We start from the raw sequence: 22,146 nt of genomic DNA on the forward strand, positions 1-22,146 counted from the left end.
AGGGCAGGGCGTTTTTCCCAGCGATTGAGCTCCCGCACTCATGGGCATTGTCATGAAAGGGATTTTAAATCCAAAAAGTTTCACTTCCTAGTTTTTAAAAAAAGAGCAGAATAGTTTATCACACTTTTTATTATGAGATAAATCTAATTGGAAGTGTAGAACAAAAAAGAAATCTCACTTTTCCAAATATCTTGCTCCCATACATGTTTGGACAAATGCTTTTGGGCCACACCTCATAATCTTCAAAGTCAGAGTTTTTCAGTCTTGTTGCCACAGTTGTGTCAAATCAAGCACCTTAGCCATGCAATGGGCATGATACTATAACACAATGCAACCAGTATAAGTCAGTTTCTGAAATGTCTTTTCTCTTGGATATTCCATGGTCAACTGTAAGTGGTATTATTACAAAGTGGAAGCATTTAAGAACCACAGCAACTAAAAGGCACAAAGGCACAGACCACGTAAAGTCGTAGAGTATGGTCACTGATGTTGTAAAAGTTGCCAATGCGCTAGTGATTCAATAACTTCCTCTGGCATTAACATCAACAGGAAACTGCACCAGAAGCTTTGTGGCATGAGTCAATGGCCAAGCAGCTCTTGTAGCTGTAATATGTAGACAGCCCAGTGCTTTTACTCATGTAGTGTATATATGTTGGGTTGCTTTAATGTAAATCTGCTGTTGGCCTGGGGTGTAAAGTTAAATAGCAGCTTAAAAAAATCTGGCTTGTGTGTTTTAAAGATGAAACATTTGCATATATTTTCTTTACAACCATGACAAAAGCAAACATCGCATGGAAAGTGTGATGGATAAAACACTGCATTTATTTCCATTTCCAACAAATAACTGTGACTAAAGCCAAATGGATTGTGCATAAACTGTAATCCACGGTCATCTTTGCAGCCTGGGTGTTATCACGGGTCATCTCTGAATCCTGTGACACTTCAGCGAATATACAAATCTCCAGTGCAACTTGGGGTAAATTAAGTGGGAGCTTGTGTCTGCTGAGAGCTCATTGGTAGATACTGCATTCATGGAAACTGCGTTATGGAGCACAACGGTGAAGTCATTAAGAAGCTTACAGACGTTCTGGCAGATTAGGTTTTTCTCTTCTAATCCTGTAGATTACCACTGCACAAGCCCTGCTGGCTGAGAGTGCGTCGATGCGTTGCAGTTTCTTTACATTGATCATTTTTGTGTGTGTGTACTAAAGTGTCATCACTGAACTACGTAGACTAAGACTGATAGGAGCGGAAAAAGGACAGGTCAAAGTGCGGCAGAAGTACCGAAAGTAGGCATGGGACCAACACTTTGAAAAAACCACTGATGAAGCTAGGATTTAAGGATCTGACCTGGATTTACTGAAGCGCAACATGGATTTTTGTAAATATTATTTGAAGGAGATATTTTGTTGCACTGACACACCATAGTTGGTGAACAGAACTCCTAACTTACACCTAAGGAACCACTGGGTGAACAACGAGGATCATCTCTTTTGGAGGCCCATGCTCTCTGTAGTGAAATGGAGACAGAGCCATGTTGTGAAGCGCATAATGACCCTGGAGTAATGGCTACAGATTCTGAGGTGAAGGAGGCAATTTTCGGACTTGTTGATGGAAACAGTCTCAATGAGCTGCCCCGTGCGCCTGCAGAGGAAGGCGAGGAGCTGTTTGGGAGTGAGCAGGCTGAAACAGAGAGAAGTGCAGCAGAGAATAAAGACACTGAGATAAAAAGCCCCTCTGATCCTGAGCAAGAGAGTGGGGAGACAAGATGCAAGGCAGTGAAGAAATTCAAAAAATCAAACAGTTGGAAGATGGTAAGATTTCAAGACCCATCAACAGAAGATGATGTGTTGGAGAGGGACAGCTCCACGGAGAGTCTCTTTCCTGAATATGCCACACAGGAGTGGACTTCCACAAGCTTTGAAGACCTGTTCATGGCAGAAGATTGGACAGAGATTACAGGTAAGATACATTATGTGTTGGTAGGAAATCCTTTAAAAAAATTAATAAATTAGATTTTATAACCTTTATCTGTCTCATATAGTTTTGACGACAAACTAAAACAAGTGACCAAAACGTGACCGAGCTAAGGCCCGGCCTGTTTGTGGCTGTTTCTGAGCACGTGTTTACCCACAGCAGATTAACCCCATTTCCTTCTGCACAATCTTTTCTTCTTTCCTCACGCAGAGGACCGGCTGTTGAGGAAGAAAGTGCTGGAGCCTGGGACTCCACAGGGCCCGCACCCTGCCTGGGACCAGGAGGTTACTGTAAAGATGCAGTGTGTCCTGGAGGACCGCACTGTGGTGGAAAAGGACTGCAAGCTTGTCTTTGTTATTGGAGAGGGAGATGTGAACCAGGTGAAAGCTTTAAGCCTCTGCCACAACGTGTGTTTCTGCATTATTGAGAGTGTGTATTACATCACACTTGTTTGTCTCTGTATTACATCACACAGTGACAGATAGAGACACAAAAAGTAGGTCAGGAAATCTCTCTAGCCAAGCTGCTGAGTCCGTGAGCTAACATCAGCATGCTAACATGCCCATGCTAACAGGCCCATGTTCTGAGTGACTCAGAACATGGGCCTGTTTGTGATTAAAACAAAAGAAAAAAGAAAAAAACCAAAAGTGTAGTCGAGGTCAGAAGCAAGAGCCAGGCAGAAACCAAAAATCTGGAACTGGTTAATTACTACTTAATTACTGCTCATAAGATAATTACAGATGAAATAATTTGTTGCTGCGCTGCTAAAATGAGGCAGAATCCTCTTGATGAGGTTCAATTAAATTCAAATCAGTTTTTTCTCATATAGCACCAGTTCTCAACAATAGTCAATCAAGACACTTTATATTGTAAAGTAAAGACCCTAAAATATTAGAAAGAAACCCCAACAATCACACGATCTCCCATGAGCCAACACTTGGTGACTGTGGGAAGGAAAAACTCAATTTTAACAGGAAGAAACTTCATGAGATAGCTATTAGTTATATAATCATAAAAAAAAAAACAGAATTGCTCACCGACGTTTTTCTGTCTTATTTATTCAGAAGATATTCTGAGCTATATATGAATAAATAATAAACCAAATGTAAAGGTAAGCCATCCAATGAATATTAGACTTAACCATCAACCTCTTGTGGTGGCACAAGAGGAAACCTCAGCGGCACACGAGTAAAATTATTGCTTGTCCTCTAATATCAAAACAACCAAGTCCAAACGAGACCTATAAGACCAACCAGACAGACTGACATTGACAGTCATTAAGCTAGCATATTGGAAAACCAGGTTCAGATACTTGGAGTTCATCATCTAACGTTGCAGTCAGTTAGAAGAAGCAGACACTGTCTTTTGTGTAATTCAAATAATACGTACTCAATCCTCTAAATGACTTGTACTTTGAGACCTGCAGGCCTTGGAGGAGTGTGTCATGTCCATGCAGAAAGGAGAGATCACATTACTGCTAACAGATTCGCAGTATGCCTATGGACTTCTGGGAAGGTAAGGACTTTCCAGTTATTGTTGTTTGATGATAATGTTATGAACTAATGAAATGCAATGAAACGGAAACAAGAAGTGGGCTGTTACTTTTTTTTTTCAGCATGAATGACAATTAGATATCATCCCAGTTAGCCGCCCAGACCTCTTGAACCTGTTGCTGTGGGGGCGGCCTGGTTATCCAGGGGTAGCAGAGTTAATGGACCATAAACAGGAGCAGATGGCTTCCTCCTAACAGCCTGCAAAGGCTGCCTATCACCGGTGCGTTCACAACATCCCGACCTATGGGAGCGCAGCGCTCACGTTATGGCCACTGGTTTGGGTTTATAACCTTTACACCATTAAAGAGTCAGGATAAACACAGAGGAGATTGGTGTGTCACTGCAGAAAACCCGATTGTTTATAGTTTAAATGTTTGTTCTAGATAACCTGAACACGTGAGAATGAGACAGTAATGCACCACAGTGATTAGATGAGATTGTGTATAACACCAGTGAAAAGACTTAACGAAAACATATTAGCAGATGTTTTTAATGCGATTTGTTTCCCCCTGCATGATGTTGCTGTAACATTTTTTCCGCACAGCATTTTATTCCATATTAAGCAATTTCATAAAAAGTAAAATTGTGTCCATTAATTTAATTCTAAAAGCCATAATGTGAGCTCTGTACTAATGTTTGAATAGCCCCACACCCATTAGAGCAAATTAAAGATTATTAGACAGTGGCTCTCTGACTGGAGAGTAGTAACAAATATCACATTTGTCTGCATTTTTTTCTAGGTGTAAATCATACTGTACCATTAACTGAGAAGCTGTAATTCAGAGTAATTCATAAGAAAAACATCTATACGCCCCAAAATACTATGTATCAGTGAAAGACTGAAAAAGGTTCAGTGAACTTTGTTCAGATTTACTGAACACAGTGTTTTTCCCCCAGTGTGCGTGTAGGTTATAATGAGTGCTGTACATAAGGTTCTGTTTGTGTTACGGAGACATGATGTGTGAGAGGTAAGGACGAGGAGTGTCTGAGGTGTTGTCTGGAATCTGGCCCAGCGTTGTGCGTGCAGTAAGAGACAGCAGGAGGTTAGTTAATGATTGTTTTGATGGAGCTGATTAGGGCTGTGTGCTGTGGAGTCAAACTTATTTGTGCCTAAAGGTAGACAATCAGAGCTTCGTGCTGGTTTAGATTATATTCGTCTGTCACTAAACTAAATATTTAGTGTGACGTTTGAGAATTTTAGTAGTGTGGGATGTTTCAAGGGATAAGCTTGTACCTGCCTGCGTAAATTTAAGCAGCAACAGATGTCGTGTTTCACTGTAGACGTGATGGCTGTAAAATATAAGACAATGAGGCTAAATCTCAGCAGCCTCTTTCTGTTTGAAGGCACATTGCTGAGTGGATTGAACTGTGTTAGTCACCTGTTGCGCACAATGCCACTTCACCGTTGTCTGCAAGAAGGGTGCCAGTGTGATTCAGCACAGGGCGGTGGAGTGGTCTTTAGTTCGGAGTGTGGGTGATGGGCTGGCTGCAGTGTCTAATGTGATCATGAAATGCAAATGTGAATTTTGAAAGGAGGTGAACACAAGGATGATGAAACGCTGGCAAATGTTGGCAGTGTTTAGCCACTTGGTTACAGAATAAAAGATTAAGGAACGCTGACGTTTGTCCTGTGAGAAAGAAAAGCTCAGAGCCCTTTAAAGACTACAAGTGACAAAAGACTTCATCATGTTCGCCTTTTTGTGGAACAGAAGTGTGCGTCAGTTCTGTTCCCGCTGAGAGATGCTACTTAGTCAGAGACACAGACTGCATCCCCTCAATCAGCAGGTCATTATCAGAGAGGAGTGGAAGCTAACATCTGTTGATCTCTGGACGGGCACTTTAGCATTCATAAAACCTTCAGGAGCCGGAGCGAGCCTACCTCATCTGTCCTGCGCAACCCCAAAGTCAACAACTTTATCTATCACCAGTAGCTGCTTTCGCTGTACGACTAAACTCGCAAAAGGAGGAACTGTAATTTGAAAAGTTTACATTATGCACAGCACATGTATTTTTAGCTCTGTCTCACTGTGAAGAGAGTGCACCCTACGGTTATTTTGGCCAGCTGTCAACAAACATAAACAGAAGGTTTAACACTCGTGTTGGCACCAAAGGTGTTGGCGTACATTTACTCCTGGCATTACTGAGAATTAACTCAGCGGCATACATGTTAAAGTGGAGTTAATTAGACCACTGGGAAGTGTCAGAGTTAAATTAATAGTTTTATCCAAGTCCAGATGGACAGTGCCAGCCAGCTAATTATTCTAGTTTTGCAACAATGTGTTATGAGGGTATTGTGTGCTATTTATCATCAATCCATGTATTGTTTATTTGGCACTGCTGTTCAGCTTATTATTATTACAAGTACTTATTAAAATAAAAAATAACAACAACTTTAAATTTCTTGGTTTACAAAATAAAACATGTTAAAACAAACTTTAAATAGAAATATTAAGAGCATGGACGTGGTGCAAAAGCCAAGCTTGGATATGATATGTCTACATGATATATACACTCACCAGCCACCTTATTAGGTACACCATTGTAATATTGAGTTGGAGCTCTTGTTGCATTCAGAACTATCTTAAGTCTTCATGGCATATATTCAACAATGTGCTGGAAACATCGCCCTCCGTATCCTCGGAGGGCGCTCTCTGCACCGGGGCTGTTATTGACCGTGGCTGCTGGGTCTCTGGGGTCCTCTCAGCCTGGTTGGGGGGCTCCTTGGCCTCCCTCCTGCTGTGTGCCCAGCCCGGAGGCTGCGGTCTGTGACCGGCTCCCGGTGCAGACGGCTCTCTGTTATAATGTTTCCTCACTTGGCTCATGCGAGCCCAGCCCAATTTTTACTCTTTAAGTGTGCGCGTGTGTGTATGTGTGTGTGGGTGGGGGTGGGGGGATATATGTGTATTGAGAGTGTGGGGAGTGAGTTGGAGGGTGGGGTGGGCTGCTTTTAACTATGTAAAGCACTTTGTGCTACATTTTTTCTGTATGAAAAGTGCTTTATAAATAAAGATTGATTGATTGATTGATTGATCCTACAGAGATTGACATGAGAGCATCACACAGTTTGTTGGCTGCCGTGATGTGAATCTACAGTTGAACCACATCCCAAAGGTGCTCTGTTAGATTGAGATCTGGTGACTCTGGAGGCCATTTAAACACAGTGAATTGTAATGTTCAAGAAACCAGTTTGAGATGATCTGAGTTTCGTTACATGGTCTGTTATACTGCTAGAAGCAGCCATCGGAAGATGGGTAAGCTGTCATCATGAAGGGATGACATGGTCAGGAACAATAGTCAGGTACTCTGTGTTTTTAAACAATACTCAGTTGGTACTACAAATAGTGCCAAGAAAATATACCACACTCCATTACATCACCAGCAGCCTGAACTGTTGATACAAGGCAGGATTAATGCTTTCAGATTGTTTATGCTAAATTTGACCCTACCATCTGAAAGTCCCAGCAGAAGCTGAGACTCATCAGACCAGACAACGTTACTGTGATTCTTTACTATCCAGTTCTAGTGCGTCTGTGCAAACTGGAGCCTCGGATTCTTGTTCTTAGTTGACCAGAGTGTTGGTCTGCTGCTGTAGCCCATCTGCTTCAAGGTTTGATGTGTTGTGCATTCAGAGATGCTCTTCTGCATACCTTGATTGTAACAAATTGGGTTACTATTGATAAGATAAGATAAGAGTCTTTATTGTCATTGCACAGCCACACATAGTACAATAGTACAATAGTACAATGAAATTGGAAAACTGTCCCACGTCAGCATGTACAACACAACACATCACAACACAACACAGCAACTTATGTAATAAAAGTAATAAAAAGAAAAATAAGTGTATGTGTACTGCACATAGTTATTATTGAACCTTGTTATGAATATAAATATTTTTATTTTTATTGTTGTTACCCCCTGAAAAAGTCCAGGGAATTAGGCAATCAGTTCAGCTGTTTGCATTGATTAGGGCTATTGCCCTGTTGTAAAAGCTGTCCTTGAATCTGTTCGTCTGCGACCACAGCAGCCTGAACCTCCTGCCAGACTGCAGCAGCTCAAATACCCGGTGTCCTGGGTGTGTGCAGTCCTGTAGGATGCTGCGTGCGCTCTTGAGACAGCGAGTGCTGTAGAGGTCCTTCAGGGAGGGAAGAGGATGTCCAATGACTTTTCGGGCCATATTAATGACCCTCTGAAGTGCTTCCCTATCAGATTGGCAGAGTCAGACCATTCTCATCTGAGCTCTGACACCAATGAGGTATTTTCTCTCAGACAGAATTGGCATTTACTGGATATTTTCTCTTTTTTGGACCATTTTCTATTAACCCTAGAGGTGGTTGTGTGGAAAAACCCACTATATTACATGTTTCTGAAATGCTCCAACTGGCCCGTCTCACACCAACAACCATGCCACTTCACTTTTCTTCCCCTTTTCTGATATTGAGTTTGAATTTCAGCAGATCATGGTAACCAACAGTGTAGATACACAGTTGTTTGCATGTGGTCAGCTGATTAGATATTTGTCAGTATTTAGAGCACTCATCAAACATCCCTTTTCTGCTTTCAGGCTAACGAATGTTAAGATACATTCATATAAACTTGGCAAAGTGGCACTTAGAGTTTAGTTTGAAAATAATCCAAAATTAAAACCTTCATTTGATTTCCAGAATGAATTATTATAAGTGTGGTCAGATCGACTCAGTTACCATTGGGGTTTTATTATCAGTATGTGAGTTATACCATCTCCTGACAGGACAGTAAAGCATCAAAGTACACACATAGCTAGATGATTGTAGTGTTCTTAGCTAAGGGGCCAAAATCCTATCTTACAATTTTAAACACAGTTATCTGGATCAAAAAAATACAAAATAACATAATTAGTTCCTTCTTTCTCTGCTCATCTTCATCAAGTTCATAAGAGAGAATGTGAAGTGCAAAACGCAATTGCAATACACCTATGAATAGCCACTAAAGGAAGGGCAGAAGAACAGGAGACGGCTATTGTCAGTTTCTGAGGAGAGAAAAACAAACAAGTGGAGGGGAGGAATCTCCTTCTCTTTGGCCCCAGGGGATGTGGGCTTGGTAACTTCTGGAGCTTTGCTTACACCACCTTTACTCTTCTGACTTTATTGTTGGAAAGGTGAAAGACACTTTATAAAGCTTCCGTTCATGGGAAAGTACTGTAAGACTCACCTTAACAATCATTGTAATTTTGTAATACATGGATCTCAGTGTGAGTGCAAAACGTTTTTCCTTCTAATATCACACTGGATCCGACTGAAGAATTGATAAAATCCTGGAATGGTTTCCTCCAATATTCTAAAGACTGAGAAAGGCACTCCTGTCTGACAGTAAAGGGAAACTTTGTTACTTTTGAACAACAAATTCTGTTTGCAAGTCTTTGTGAGTACTGGAGCATGTGTGAAGAAATGTTCTAAAGTCATTTGGACTCTTTTAAGTGTAAAGACTGTCTCAGGAGATGTTGCTTGAAGCAGTGTTGCTTAGGTCTGAAGACTACACGCTTCCAAACAAATAAATCAAATTGCTTTGTGGGTAATTGGTGTGCAAGTTTCGACACAGAAGAAGAATCTCTGCTTGATTTTCATCGGTTTCCTTGAGATTGTCTGTGTGACAGTGTTGTTGGAGTGCAATGCTGGCTTGGAAGAGATGGGAAATATAATAAAATACAAACAAACACATAGTGATGTGAAAAAGTATTTCACCTCTTTCTGATTTCCTTTTTTTCATAATTACACATTTCAGATAATCAAACAATTTTAATATTAGTCAGAGTTACCTAGAGTAAATACAAAATGCAGTTTTTAAATGATTATTTCATTTATAAAGGGAGGAAAAAGCCCAGCATATCAAAATTACTCAGTTATGGTCAGATTTCATGATTTAACAATAACTGGGAGAGCTCCAAGGAGAAAACCACAGCCAACCAAAAAGAACACAGAGCCTCATCTCACATTTGCCAGAGAAACATCTTGGTGATCTTCAAGACTTTTGGGAAAATATTCTGCAGACTGACGAAACATAAGTCAAATTTTTGGGAATATTTTACTCCCGTAACATCTGGGGTAAAACTAACAGCATTTAATTAAAAGATCATTACACAAGCTGTCAAACATGGTGGTGATAGTTTTTGTTTGAGTTATCTTTGTATTAAAATTTGTTTAATGATCTAAAAGATGTAATTGTGGGGGGGAACAGCTGTTTACAGCACTTTATTTCTTAGTCTATTCCTATCTAAGCAGTGCTGTGAGGCTAAACATCTGTTATAAGGCTTTATTAACCTAACACGCTCACATGCTGATATTAACAACTTTTCCTACTGTTCTACTTAGCTGTAAACACACAGTACAGTTTGTGCTTATAGGGATATCATTCACTTTCCAGGTTTCTCATCACAATATTAATTCAGTTAAAATACCATGACCCAATGATACTGTGAAGTGGTGAACTGTCTTATGCTTAATTTATGCTACTAAATTTGCTGAGGTTATCTGCCTACAGAGAGCCTACGGAGAGGATTTTTCAACCACCGCAAACATATTTTCAAGCTGTTTTCCAAAATCTCACCTGTGACATTCACCAGGAATAGGAAAAATGTTTAAAAAAGAAAGAAAAAAGAAAGCGTACAGCATGAAAAGTCAAGATAGTGGCTGCAGTGGACACTAGACATTGTTTTTAACACTCAGTTTCACTTCAGCTCTTTGTGTTTTTATAATGTTGCTCTTCTTGACAGCTGTTTTAAGGACCTAGAGAAGCCAATAGACCGGTTGTACCACACGTTTTTGACACTACTGCCATCTGACAACAGACACTCTCTGCTGGTAGACGGGCTGTCCGTCTTCCTGTGCACAGACTGCCCACACACTACCCCTGCTGACCCATAATTTCCCCATTAACCAACACTGCAATACTGTGAATGAGTACTGACAAGCTGATGCTAGCAGTGATGTCACCAGAGATCAAGGAATGTCAAGGATATACAGACACTTGATGAATTAACCTTTAATGACCCCAAAAGAGTGGGACCCAAGGTAAATTTTGAGGTGACTAATTGAAGTGACACCTGGGAATGAAGGACGGCTTAAATATAACTGGTTATGTAATATATAAGTGGGTTTGCCATTCAATTAAAGCTTGAAATGTTCACCAGTGACGATCTAAAAAACAATGGACAGTGAGCAAAGTCTATAAATAGCATAAGAGACACAGTTACATGGCTATTAAAGTCTACCAAAGTATTTCCTGCACACTTCATTTCCTGTTTTTAATCTAACTGTTACTTCATGTTAAGCCTCAGGCTACTCACTCGGACATACGGGACATCCAGCCTTTGTAAAACAGATAAAACAACTTGTCAGTTTTCAAGTGTACGCATGTGCGTGTGTGACATAAAATAACAAATATTTAGTTGGAACAAACAGACAGTATACAATGACCGTTGAAATAGCACTCTGTTTGTTTGCATTTTTTAAGATGTTAAGCTAAGTGTGGAAATCTTTTCCCAAGGCCTCTGAGGCACACCCATATCCGACAGGGAGGGAAGCAGACAGGTGCCGGCGACACTTCTTTAAGCAGGAAAGCGCACAGATAGATTCACAGTGATCAAGCCTGATCAAGTCTGACTGTGAGTAAGGATAGACGACTGGCATAGTGGCTTGTTCGTGTCCAAAACACAGACAGAAAAGCAGTTTGACGTGTTCTGTGTTGCAGGAATAATTAAAAGGATGTTGTGTGGGATTTATGGCCATGCACTGGTGCCAGTTTTAATGGGTCTTTGGCTAGCTAGAGACAGGGATTACAGGAATTCAGAGTAGTCAAACTTGCACACTGGAGTCCTCTAAAAAGCTCACAGTGGACAGCTATGATGACACTAAACATAATTTGAATGCTGGTTGGTTGAAATGTTGACTTGAGCAGGAAAGGAAACAACATCAAAGGTCACCACGAAGAAGAAGAACCTCAAACCATCAAAGCTCAAAAAGAGAAGTACAGACCCAGTTTTGGACACATATGAACTTCTGGTTTCACTTCACTAAAAAATGTTATTTTTCTCTGTGACTTGTGTGTCCTACCTGACAGAAGCTAATCCTTGAGATGAGCCAAACAAGAGACATACTTTTGACACCGCCCCCACGTGACAGTGTACAGCTCCATCATGTAGACTACTTTGTGCAGCGCCTATGGACCACCAGCATGCTCATTTGTTCTTTATGCAAGCTAATCTCTCTTCCTATCACCCACTGTAACAAGACACGGCCAAGAACTGGCAGTTCTGCTTTCCATTACATTAGTTAGTTGCCAGCAGACAGGTAGGATGACTCACTTGCCACGCAAGTGCACTGGTGTCTGTCACTTTAGTGCACACAAGCTCACCTCCCCCGTCTCTTTAAATCTAACCATGTTGTCCATTCAGAAAATCTTTGAGGTGGAGTTCCTCTGTGTGACTCACTGTGCAGAACCAATTGGGTCAAATGAATAATGTGACCTTTGAGATGCTCCTCTGTGGAAAACCCGTTTACATAAACCATTCATCTCCACACTGGTGTTTCCACCCTGTGCAAAATTAGTTAGGCAAACAATTGGCTGTTTGGTATAACTCACAGTACTATGAGCAACTTTGTGCCTCGCTTCACTGTTTGTCATCAGTGAGGGATTCCAGAAGCAGATGTGAACACGATGAACTTTTGGCTTCACTTGTGTCACGTGACCTGAACAAGTTTGACTGTAGCTTTTGGTCTATGCGTGTGTGTCTGTGTGTCCCTTTCCCAGCAAAGAGACAGCAGGCTGACTTGAAACCACACCCAGTCCTCAGGCTTCAGGAGCAGACCAGCAAGCACTGACAGCTGTAACACGCTCTAGATAAGATCAGGCTCAGCTTTGAGTCGGCATAACTACTTCTGCTTGTAACAACTGCCCAGTAGATTGTGGCTTTAACGTATCAAACTTAAGCTAAAATTAAATCTGAACTGAACTGACCTTTTGCTTTTCCGTCTGAAATCTAGATGATGAAGTTGTTTTGGCGCCGCGAGCAGTATTTTGCCACTCAGGCCACTGTTTGAACTGTGCATGTCCTTCATCTAATCTCCCTGGATGTTTACCTTTTTCCCCTACTGCTAGCAGGCTTATCTCTCACATCGACAGCCTGGGTTGTAATATAGCACTGCCCTCATTTATATCTACTTCTGCTTTCTGTGGTCAGGCAGGGGGTATTTAGAGGGAGAGTAAATCTCCTAAACTGAAATGTTCTTTTATTGAATTTTAGGTAGACTGTTTATTTTAGAGCAGTAAGGCCTGGTAGAGTAACACTGGTACTGGATAAGGATTTATAATTCTTGTCTAGTTTTAATCTTACAGTGCTTATTTTCAGCTTTTTATTTATGGTTGCTGGTTATTGTGTTCCTCTTTTATCCCACTTTGATAGGCCCGGTTAACTTGGCACTGCATTTTTTCCCCTTAACTCTACTTTTGCTGTGGTGTGGTTTTTCACAGATTTATTATTCTGCAATTATGCAATTTATACCTAAAATATTATCTGAAGGCCACAAGAATGATCCTTGTGATGACGACTAAAAACAGTGGCGAAAGAAGTAATCAGAGTACATAATTTGGGAGTAAACAAACAAAGCCTATATATACACTCAGTGTTTCTCATCAAAGTAAACTGTGTGAATTCTTGAGGCCGGATTTCCAGATCCAGTTCCATAAGCCATCATTTGTTTTATTTTATTTTATTTTGTTGGATGCAATGCTAGGTAGCTTTGAGATCAGTCTCATCCATAGTTTATATTTCATAGTGCATCACCAAAACAGAGTGTAGTTTTAATTACTAATTGAAAATGTAATAGCAGAATTTGACTCACTGAAAAAACACAGTAAGAGTTTGTCTTAGTGGATGCACTGTGGGGATAATTAAACACATTAAGTCATGTCATTTGTAAGACGATTTCATAAAATTTGCATAATGACTGAAACTAGTACCACTGAACTCTCTGTGAATGGTACTCATGGCCATTGATCAGTGGGCTTTGATCAGTGGTTGATGATCAATGGTCATTAGAATTTGCATATTAATGATCAAGGAACTGACCTCCCAGCCCATTGTTCCTTCAGTCGTGCTAGTTTCAGTCATTATGCAAATGTACTGTTAATAAGATTGGGAAACCTGCAGTCAGCTGAGACTGAAGAAGTCACTTAGATGAGTGACGAAACATTTCTCCCACTGAAAATGCTACGTCCAGATGAATCAACTTTTGGGGAAACTATAGCTCTATTTTCTCTGTGACTGTCATCAGCCTTAAGCAACCACTCGCAGCCACTCTCCTTTTTACCTCATGTCCCTCATTTTTTGTGGACTAGCCTCTAGGCCTGTGTGGCTGGGGTCTTATAAATTCTTCATGGCCATATTAGTACGTTTTTTGTTATCACATTGCTCAGGTCCAAAACAAACACAGGAAATAGAAAAAAAAAAGATTAATTATAACTAAAACTTAAGCTTTCAAAAATTTATAAAAGGACAAAAAAATGATCAGCAAATGAACATTTGGCTGTGGCCTCTGAGATTATAAAATAGTGATTATTTTATTCATGTGTTTTTGTTATTACACTGTATTAATCCTCATCATCTCCGTAGCTAAAAACTGGTTTTTACCCAAACATTTCCACCTAAGGTAAAACTCTCTATATAAACTATATATCCCATTCCCGCTACAGAATACGGTTAACCATAGTACTCTTCTTGAGAGGGACGTCAATATCTGTACCTGCTGACCAACCCTCATATCTGAAATGTTACTCTCCTTGGTGTCAAAACATGATGCCTGCACTCAAACACCACACTGTTGGTCCACTGTGGCCTTAGGTATTGTATGCTGTGTTGAACAACCACCATATTACAACAAAAGCCTGTTTTCCAGTGTTTGCTGTGCAGGGGGACATGAAGGACCACACGTGAGACAGCTCTTCAGCCCCACCAGCACCTTTTTTACCATCCATGCCTGCTGTCTACAAAACACACAGATGGAGAGGCACAGAGATTAGTGGAGCATGATAAGGACTAGATGGCTGACCAAACCTGATTTTAAAAGCAGCTTGTGGTTAACTGTGCTGTATGTTAGCTGTGTGAAATTTAAATTAAGGGCATTAAGCCTTGTGAAGAGGTCAGCATGCTTCAGATGACGAGCATCTAAAAGACACGGTCTAAATTACTAAGGTTATTACTTCTTTCCTCTTTGTATGACAACCAAGTGATGCTGTCCAGAACTGCTATAACTGTTGCTGCTGATGTGGTCCGATGGCATGTCATATGCCAAACTTTGTTTAGTGGATACACTGGTCTTTGTTGCTTTGTATTCATAGCTGCTTTCAATCTTCCTCATCGTTCTCTCAAACACAGAACCTGCCTCTGGGATCCTTTGACTTCCAGGACCACCCTGTCCCGCTCGTCATTTGTGGCTCACAAAAGACACTTCCTATTATGATTTTGCAACTTGACGTTCACATTTAAAACTCGGAAAATTACAGCTCTCCTGTGGAGTGAGCTCAAACAGGCTGATGAGGGAAAACACACAAGAGTGGCCACTTTACACGTATGTGTTCATTTGGAACTGCAGCAGAATGGAAGCAGATGGGATACTGGAGGGGGCAAGCTGTTTCTGACACTGCACACACATACACACTGCATAGGTGGGTTAATGTTTAAGGTACCATGCTCTCTGAAGGCTGAGGCAGAGAAGACAGTGTGCCTGTGCAAATCAGCTCATGCAGTGGTTGTCAGTAGAGAAATGTGCTGCTGCTGCTGTGAAAGGATGTGAGGTGACGAGTGCAGCCGAGGAGCTCAGAGGAGAGATCTGTAGGAGAGTGACAAGTGGCACTGGTGTGTGTGTGTGTGTGTCTGTGTGTTGAGGTGATGAAGAGGTACCGTCAGCGGGGACGTGGAGCATGACTCATCGCACTGAGACGTCAGCGCACCGTCATCACACGTCTGCTGAGGACGAACTCCCGCTGACGTCCTCGCTGCGAAATCAAAATCAGATGTGCAGTCCTCGAGCTTAAGGGATTAACTCAGCCTCATTACGAGATCTCATTATAAATGAAACAGTCTCTGTTGTTTGATAGCACTGATGGGATTAGCCGCACTCTGATAATGTTTCATATTGTTATTCCAGATGGTGAAGGACAAAACAAGTGAGCTCATGTGCCAAAACAATGCATTATCCGCAGAGGAAAACAAGTGTGTTTGCGAATATAATAGGAGCATAAATGGCTTGGAATTCTTTGCAAATGTGCTCGTCTGTGTTTGTTTTCTGAGAACTCTGTGATGAGAGGGACCTGTCCCTTTTCCACAGGCTCAGGTTGAGTAAAGCCAAGCCCTTCCTCTTAAGAAATCTGGATGTTTTAGTCACGATTAACGCTTCAGGTCTCATAGTCGACACAACGAGATGGAGGGAGAGACAAAGAGCCTGCAGACAAGGGCTGCTCCTCCATGACAACCTGACTAATAGGTCAGGAGTTCGGGGTGCTGCTTTTCATTCACAGGCTACACAGGGAGGCACAGCTGGCTGCTGGTAAAAAGAAGCTGTGGCTTTAATTGGTTAGATTATAGAGACACACTTATTGAGGCAGTCATATTTCTCCTGGACACCGAAGTGACAGTGAATAATGGCCATGACGTTGTTGTCTGATGTACACACAGCACACCTTCAGGAGAGTCAACATGCTTGCTCGTAAATGACTCTTTAAACACGTCGAACATGGAAAAAAAGGCACCAAGGCCAGGTGTAGCTGTGCACAGGTGCACGGGGGAGCAACAACCGCCGATTCAAAGTTACATCTTGTTTATTAATAATGAGTCGGGGGGAGCGTGATAGCTCCTGTCTGTTTGTTGTGCAAAACGATATTGCAGAAATGGTGACATTTTCTCGGCGGGCGTTATCTGGTTTCGGCACATGCACATTTGACAGTTCAGACTTAGAAGGGAAATTAATTTCTGATAGCTATCTCTTTATGACATTTATTCCGTGCCAAGAATGTCACACATAAAGCAACTAGAAGCTTGTGATCAAACATTAATGTTCACAAACACAGAGGGAGGCAAACAGGAGACCTCGTTGAATGGTAATTAACGTCTCACCCATATTTTATGCTCAAATCACATTTTCTGGGGGGGAAAAGGGAAGAAAAAGGAATTTTTCGATTTGAATGGAAGTTAAATCATCCAATCAGGAAGCATAAAACGCTCGGGCTCCGCTGAAGTGGGCAGACATTTATGTGAAGTGTAAGAGTAATGGAGGAGGAGGACTTTCATCTTTCAAAGAGCAGGATATTTTGGCTCCTTCCTCTGAATTTGTTGTGAGCTTTGAAGTTCCAGTGTGAAATCCAAAACTGGGAAATATTTGGTTTATATAATCAGTAGACATAATGTCTGCCCAAAGAAAGAACCTGGCTGCCATCGCTTCACATTAACATCTCAGTGGATCCACTGAAGCTAAATCTTAGAGCCTTGGGCTGCCTGAGAAATTGCCTCTTGACCGGAGCGTGCACACCTCCGAGATAGCTGCTTGTTCATATTGATTGATTATGGACTTAAGAGTCAATCCAGGGCTAAGATTTCTTCTGCAGATAACAGTGAGAGTGATTTAATAGATAATGACTTGCAGTGGTAAATTTCACAGGGAAACAGATTGCATCCTCCCCAACACTCAGCAAGAGCTCTGAGCCTTTTTTTTAGGGGCTGGGGGTGGAGGGGAATAATTCATCTAGATGCTGCCACACATCAGATCCTCAAAGCTGAGAGATTTCAGATTATTGCATAAGGTAGAAACTGAAACTTCCTGCTCACCTGTGAGTCAGAGAAAAGGTGTTGTTTTTGTTGCAAAGCTTTGAACTTTCTTCACTCAGTCATTGACTGCAGAGAGCTGGAGCTCGCCGGTGTCCTATTGCGGGGCAAATTCGCTCTTAGATTTTAAGAGCAGATGGATTTTTATCAAAAATACATTTATTTTAATGGGTCAATATTTCATCAAATTTCTAATTCTTCACATTTGCTGCAAGGGTTTTCTTGCTTTAAGCTCCATTAACAGTTTGTTTAGAAAAACACACACACACAAAAACCATTTGTCAACTGAGATTTCAGCTGATGTTATCGTGGTCGATTCTTTCCACCACTGATTGCCGTCTTCTTTGATGATAAAGCCAGATATGTTTTAGGGAGGGCCTGCCATATGATTGAAGAGTGTCTTTCGGTTTCACAGTCAAATCTGTCCCATGCTTCTGGTGTCTGTTTTTAAAAAGTAAAAATGGCAAAGGTGAAAACTCGTAGCTTCAGGCTTTAAAAACTGGATTACATGAAACCCGTTGGTCCATTTTTATGCACATTCTTGACCACATTCCATTTACGTTAGGTACTTCCAGGATTCTTGTTATTTGGAGACTGACTCTCCTTACTGGTACACTTAGTGAAAACTATAAGTCACGCATACTGTTGTTACTTCCTGCTATGACACGATAACATTTCCTTGTATATGTTCCATGATGTGCAATAAGTTGTGGCTTTTGATGAATCTCTAAATCCACTGATCTGCTACACCAGCGGGATTACCTGAGTCCTGTTATTGTCTCACTCTTGTCCTGCACTAACCACTGCAACTCTGTGCTGTTTATGATGCTTGCTGGTTATCTCTCTCGTCATCTGTTTGCTCACCATGAATACTGAGTCAGTTCAAACAACTCTAAGCAATGAGTACATAAAAATAGTCCTCATCATTAAAGATTCAACATAACCCTGAGTAATTACTTGGCAGAGGAAGCATTCAGTATGAACATTATTAGTGGAAACTGAGATTCATGAGACCAGAAAACAATGTTCAAATCGTCTATTGAACAGTTTTGGTGTCCACTTTTGTCCAATTTTGCTTTGAATTGTTACAATTTGTCTCTCCTTAGCTGACTGCAGTGGCACCCAAGAAGTTTATGGTCTTGTCCTTTCAGAGATGTCCTTCTACAGTATGTGCCTTGGTTATTTGAGTTACCGTTGACCTCTGCTCTGAACTCTGACATTAATAATGTGTTTTTTGCTCAGAGAAATGACGCTCACTGGATATTAATCCTTTTTCATACCAATCTTTGTAAATCCTAGAGATGGTTGTTCAGGAAAATCCTAGTAGACCTGTCATTTCTGAACATCTCACATCTGCTCATTTAACTCATAGATGGTAAAAACATGGACGTAGCTTTTCTATAGGAGAAATGAAGCCAATGCAAAAGTGTTTTAGACTTTTTTAGGGCACCAGATGGTGGTCACAAAGGACTCTCAATTTATAGAAGTCTATTAAAAAACAGCTTTCTGTCTTGAACTCTGTAAAGACTTACCTTCTGAGTTCACTGACTAACTCAATCTTTTTGGTTATTTTTTAAGTCTATTTTGAAAATTTTAAGCTCTACTTGAGAGTGGAGGATTAGCTGTGGTATAAAACCGCACACTGATTGGCTACAAATTAGTCAGTCACAAGTCCGGAGCAAGCTCAGACCTGCTCTGTTTTTTTGCAACTGAGATGGCAATAAGGGAATTTTTTTCTCGAGGCTCCAAAATGGGACTTCAGGAAACAGTGGATGATGTCACGGTAGCTACATCCATCTTTCATACTGTGGTCAGGTCAGGCAATGACAGTGATACCATGTTCAACGTCACTTAAATGGCTCTTCTACCCCATTCTGATGCTCAGTTTGAACTTCAGCACATCATTTTGACACCTTTAATATATGCCTAAATGAACCGACCTGCTGCCATGCGATTGGCTGACGAGCAGCTGAACAGGCGTACCTAACAAAGTGACTTAAATAATGGTTTGGGTGAGTTGCAGAAAAAAGAGACGTCTCTTTTACTGTATAAAATGAAAATATTCCAGTATGCAGTAAATTTAAACATAAAAGCTGAAGACCTTTTTGTAGGACACACATTTTACTCACACTTGCACGGGTGGGACCTGAGAAAATCCTAAAAAAGAGATTTGCTGGCAAAAAAATCCAAAATGTAGCCAATGTTAATTTGCGTTAGATATCAAGGACACAACCTGGTTATTTTTTCACACGTTACAGTGTAACCAGTGGGATCTTCGCACGTAAACTGCACTGGATATACTGATGTTTGCATAGTTCTGTTGCACTCGCATCCTCGTGTCATTTTTACAGAAGGTACTAGTACTGACATTGACCCATGCCAGGCAGATAATTACAGGACGTACTGTACTTTCTCTACTTAATAAAGTTGTATAACCAAATGATCCTCTGGAGTCTCTCTGAAACGACTGGACAAGTACCTATGATTAAAAATCCACTGTATGCCCTGCAGGTAGCCCAGAGCTGAGATGAGATTCATTTTAACAGGCCTAAGTAGAATGTGCTGTAGCTTATAAGGGGGCTTTCAAGGGGCTCAAGAACCAGTATGCAGACAGGAGATGTCTTTGATCCCTGTGAGCACAGTTTCATTGGTTCATTCTTGGAGGAGGAACTAAAAACACACAGGAGAGGAGAGTGCATGCGGCGGCAGCAGCTGAAAAGTCTTACACTGGTAGTTTGGTTTCTTGATCTCTGACTGTAATATGAGGCTGTTTTGCTGCAAATTAACTAGTGCGGCAGCAGGCGAGGAAAAACAGCTGCGACGTCTCACCACTGCCAGGATTATAGCTAAGCTTCTTTGCGTGGCTGTATTGATGCTGGCTGTCCATCCAAGAGTCAAAACAGGCTCCGCACAGACATGTTTTCACCACCGGAAAAAATAAACAGCCTCATAAATCCTCGTGCATTTTGCATTATCATACCACCTGCACACTGCATTTATTACGGTATATTGGACGGTTGTAACCATAGGAACCAGGATGAGGCACATCGCCGTCCTTTCCATCATTTATGGAGCGCGTGACGTCAAAGTGACCACTATTTTTTCTCCGAGGGAGTTTTTCCTTTCATTCGGAGCAGCCAGGGGTCTGCGTGACAGATAACAGCATGAGTCAGCTGCACTATCAAACACCTTAATGAGGAAGTTTGCTAAGCCACATGAATCAAAGTCATCTATAATGAATTCATAGTCGCCTCGTGACACAAGAGGGAAAAGCGCATCCTTATCTCACTCGCATTCACATGAGCACGAGAAGTGTGGAAACATTTCTGCTTTTAATCTGATCTGCAGGCCCATTATGACAAAGACAACCGTGTCACGCAAATGCCGCACAGTAAAGTCACTGCGCTTAGAAGCAGACAATGTCCTCATCACTGGAGATAACAGAAATGGGATATTCGTGGAATTTCTGCTGAGTATATCGGTGTTGTTGCTGTAACATTTCAGCATTTCATTCAGTATGTAAATTTTGTAAGAAAGTCTATTTAAGGCGTTAACTGCTTCTGTGACACCTAGAAATTTGATCCCTCACAGCCTCGGGCTCTGTCCCACTGCTCCCACCCAGAAAACCTTCCTGTATGTCTTCTCGTTGCTCTAGATTAAAATTAAACTAAATTAAAATACTAATAAAGTCAAAAACTCCTCAGAAAAGAGTTTGTAAAGCGAAAATTAATCTCATTTCGCAAAGAAATTTGACTTCTTTTTGAAAACGCAGATTTTTCTATGCGTTTGCACCTTTCGTCCACACATAAACTGCGTTTTCTGTCACTGAAAACAGAGATTTCTAAAAACGCGCCCAGGGTGGATATTTTCGAAAACTCATTTTTAGCATTTACGTGTCGACGAGAAAAACGGAGAAAACGCAGCGTCAAAGGTGTGCGCCTTTTTTGACGTCACACTGTGCGCCACGTTATTGTTTTGGTGAAATGAATTTCTACAATACTGTTAATTGTACTCTCTGCAGTGTTTAAATGCTTACATATACACACACAGTTACTGTCCCTCCACACATACGACTCGGTTCTGCTTCTATGCCCCAGCTTTGTTTACTTTTTCCCACCGAGGCTTCTAGACTTCTGATTGGCCAACATTTCTACACGGTTAGGAATATATCGCCACCTGTTGCTTTGGCATGTTCCTAGCAGTGTTTTCCTTCTGCGTTTACGTGTGGACGGGATTATTTTTTAAAATGAAAATGGAAAATCTCAGTTTTCAAAAATACCCGTGTACGTGTGGACATAGCCTTAATTCATAGAACACCAAATACACAGCAAAACTCGCTGGTTCAGACTACGTGGCTACAAATCTTGGGTGAATAGAGCGTAAAACAGACCAAAGAACCTTTAATAGTTAAATCTAACTTTTAGCTTTGTTTAGTTCTATAGAATACAGGTCCCCAACCCCCGGGCCTCGGACCGGTACCGTTCCGTGAGTCGTTTGGTACCGGGCCGCGAGAGTTGAGGCTCAGGTGTGAAATGTATGGTTTTTAGGTTTTTTTGCGTTATTGTGTTATCGTTTTTATCGTTAACTCGGTTTTCCTGGGTCTTTTCACGTGTGTTATGAATAAATCTTATTTTTTTCGGTACCGGTACTAGTTTTATTTTATTGTATTTATCCGCGACACCTTAAAGGTCGGTCCCTGAAAATATTGTTGGGCATAAACCGGTCCGTGGCGCAAAAAAGGTTGGGGACCGCTGCTATAGAAAGTAC

At 41.2% G+C, this 22,146-nt stretch overlaps 1 protein-coding gene across 1 annotated transcript in view; it reads left to right on the forward strand.

Moving 5' to 3' along the window:
- The first annotated feature begins 297 nt into the window (after positions 1-297).
- Positions 298-22,146, forward strand: part of fkbp16 (FKBP prolyl isomerase 16) — a 32,634-nt gene continuing 10,785 nt past the window's right edge. Inside the window, exons 1-3 of the mRNA XM_004553201.3 lie at positions 298-1,962; positions 2,188-2,357; positions 3,404-3,492. Of these exons, the coding sequence (XP_004553258.2) occupies positions 1,521-1,962; positions 2,188-2,357; positions 3,404-3,492 (701 nt within the window). The 5' untranslated portion in view covers positions 298-1,520. The remainder of the gene's footprint in view (positions 1,963-2,187; positions 2,358-3,403; positions 3,493-22,146) is intronic.

This window comes from Maylandia zebra, linkage group LG7 (genome assembly GCF_041146795.1).
Source record: "Maylandia zebra isolate NMK-2024a linkage group LG7, Mzebra_GT3a, whole genome shotgun sequence".
Lineage (NCBI taxonomy): Eukaryota > Metazoa > Chordata > Actinopteri > Cichliformes > Cichlidae > Maylandia > Maylandia zebra.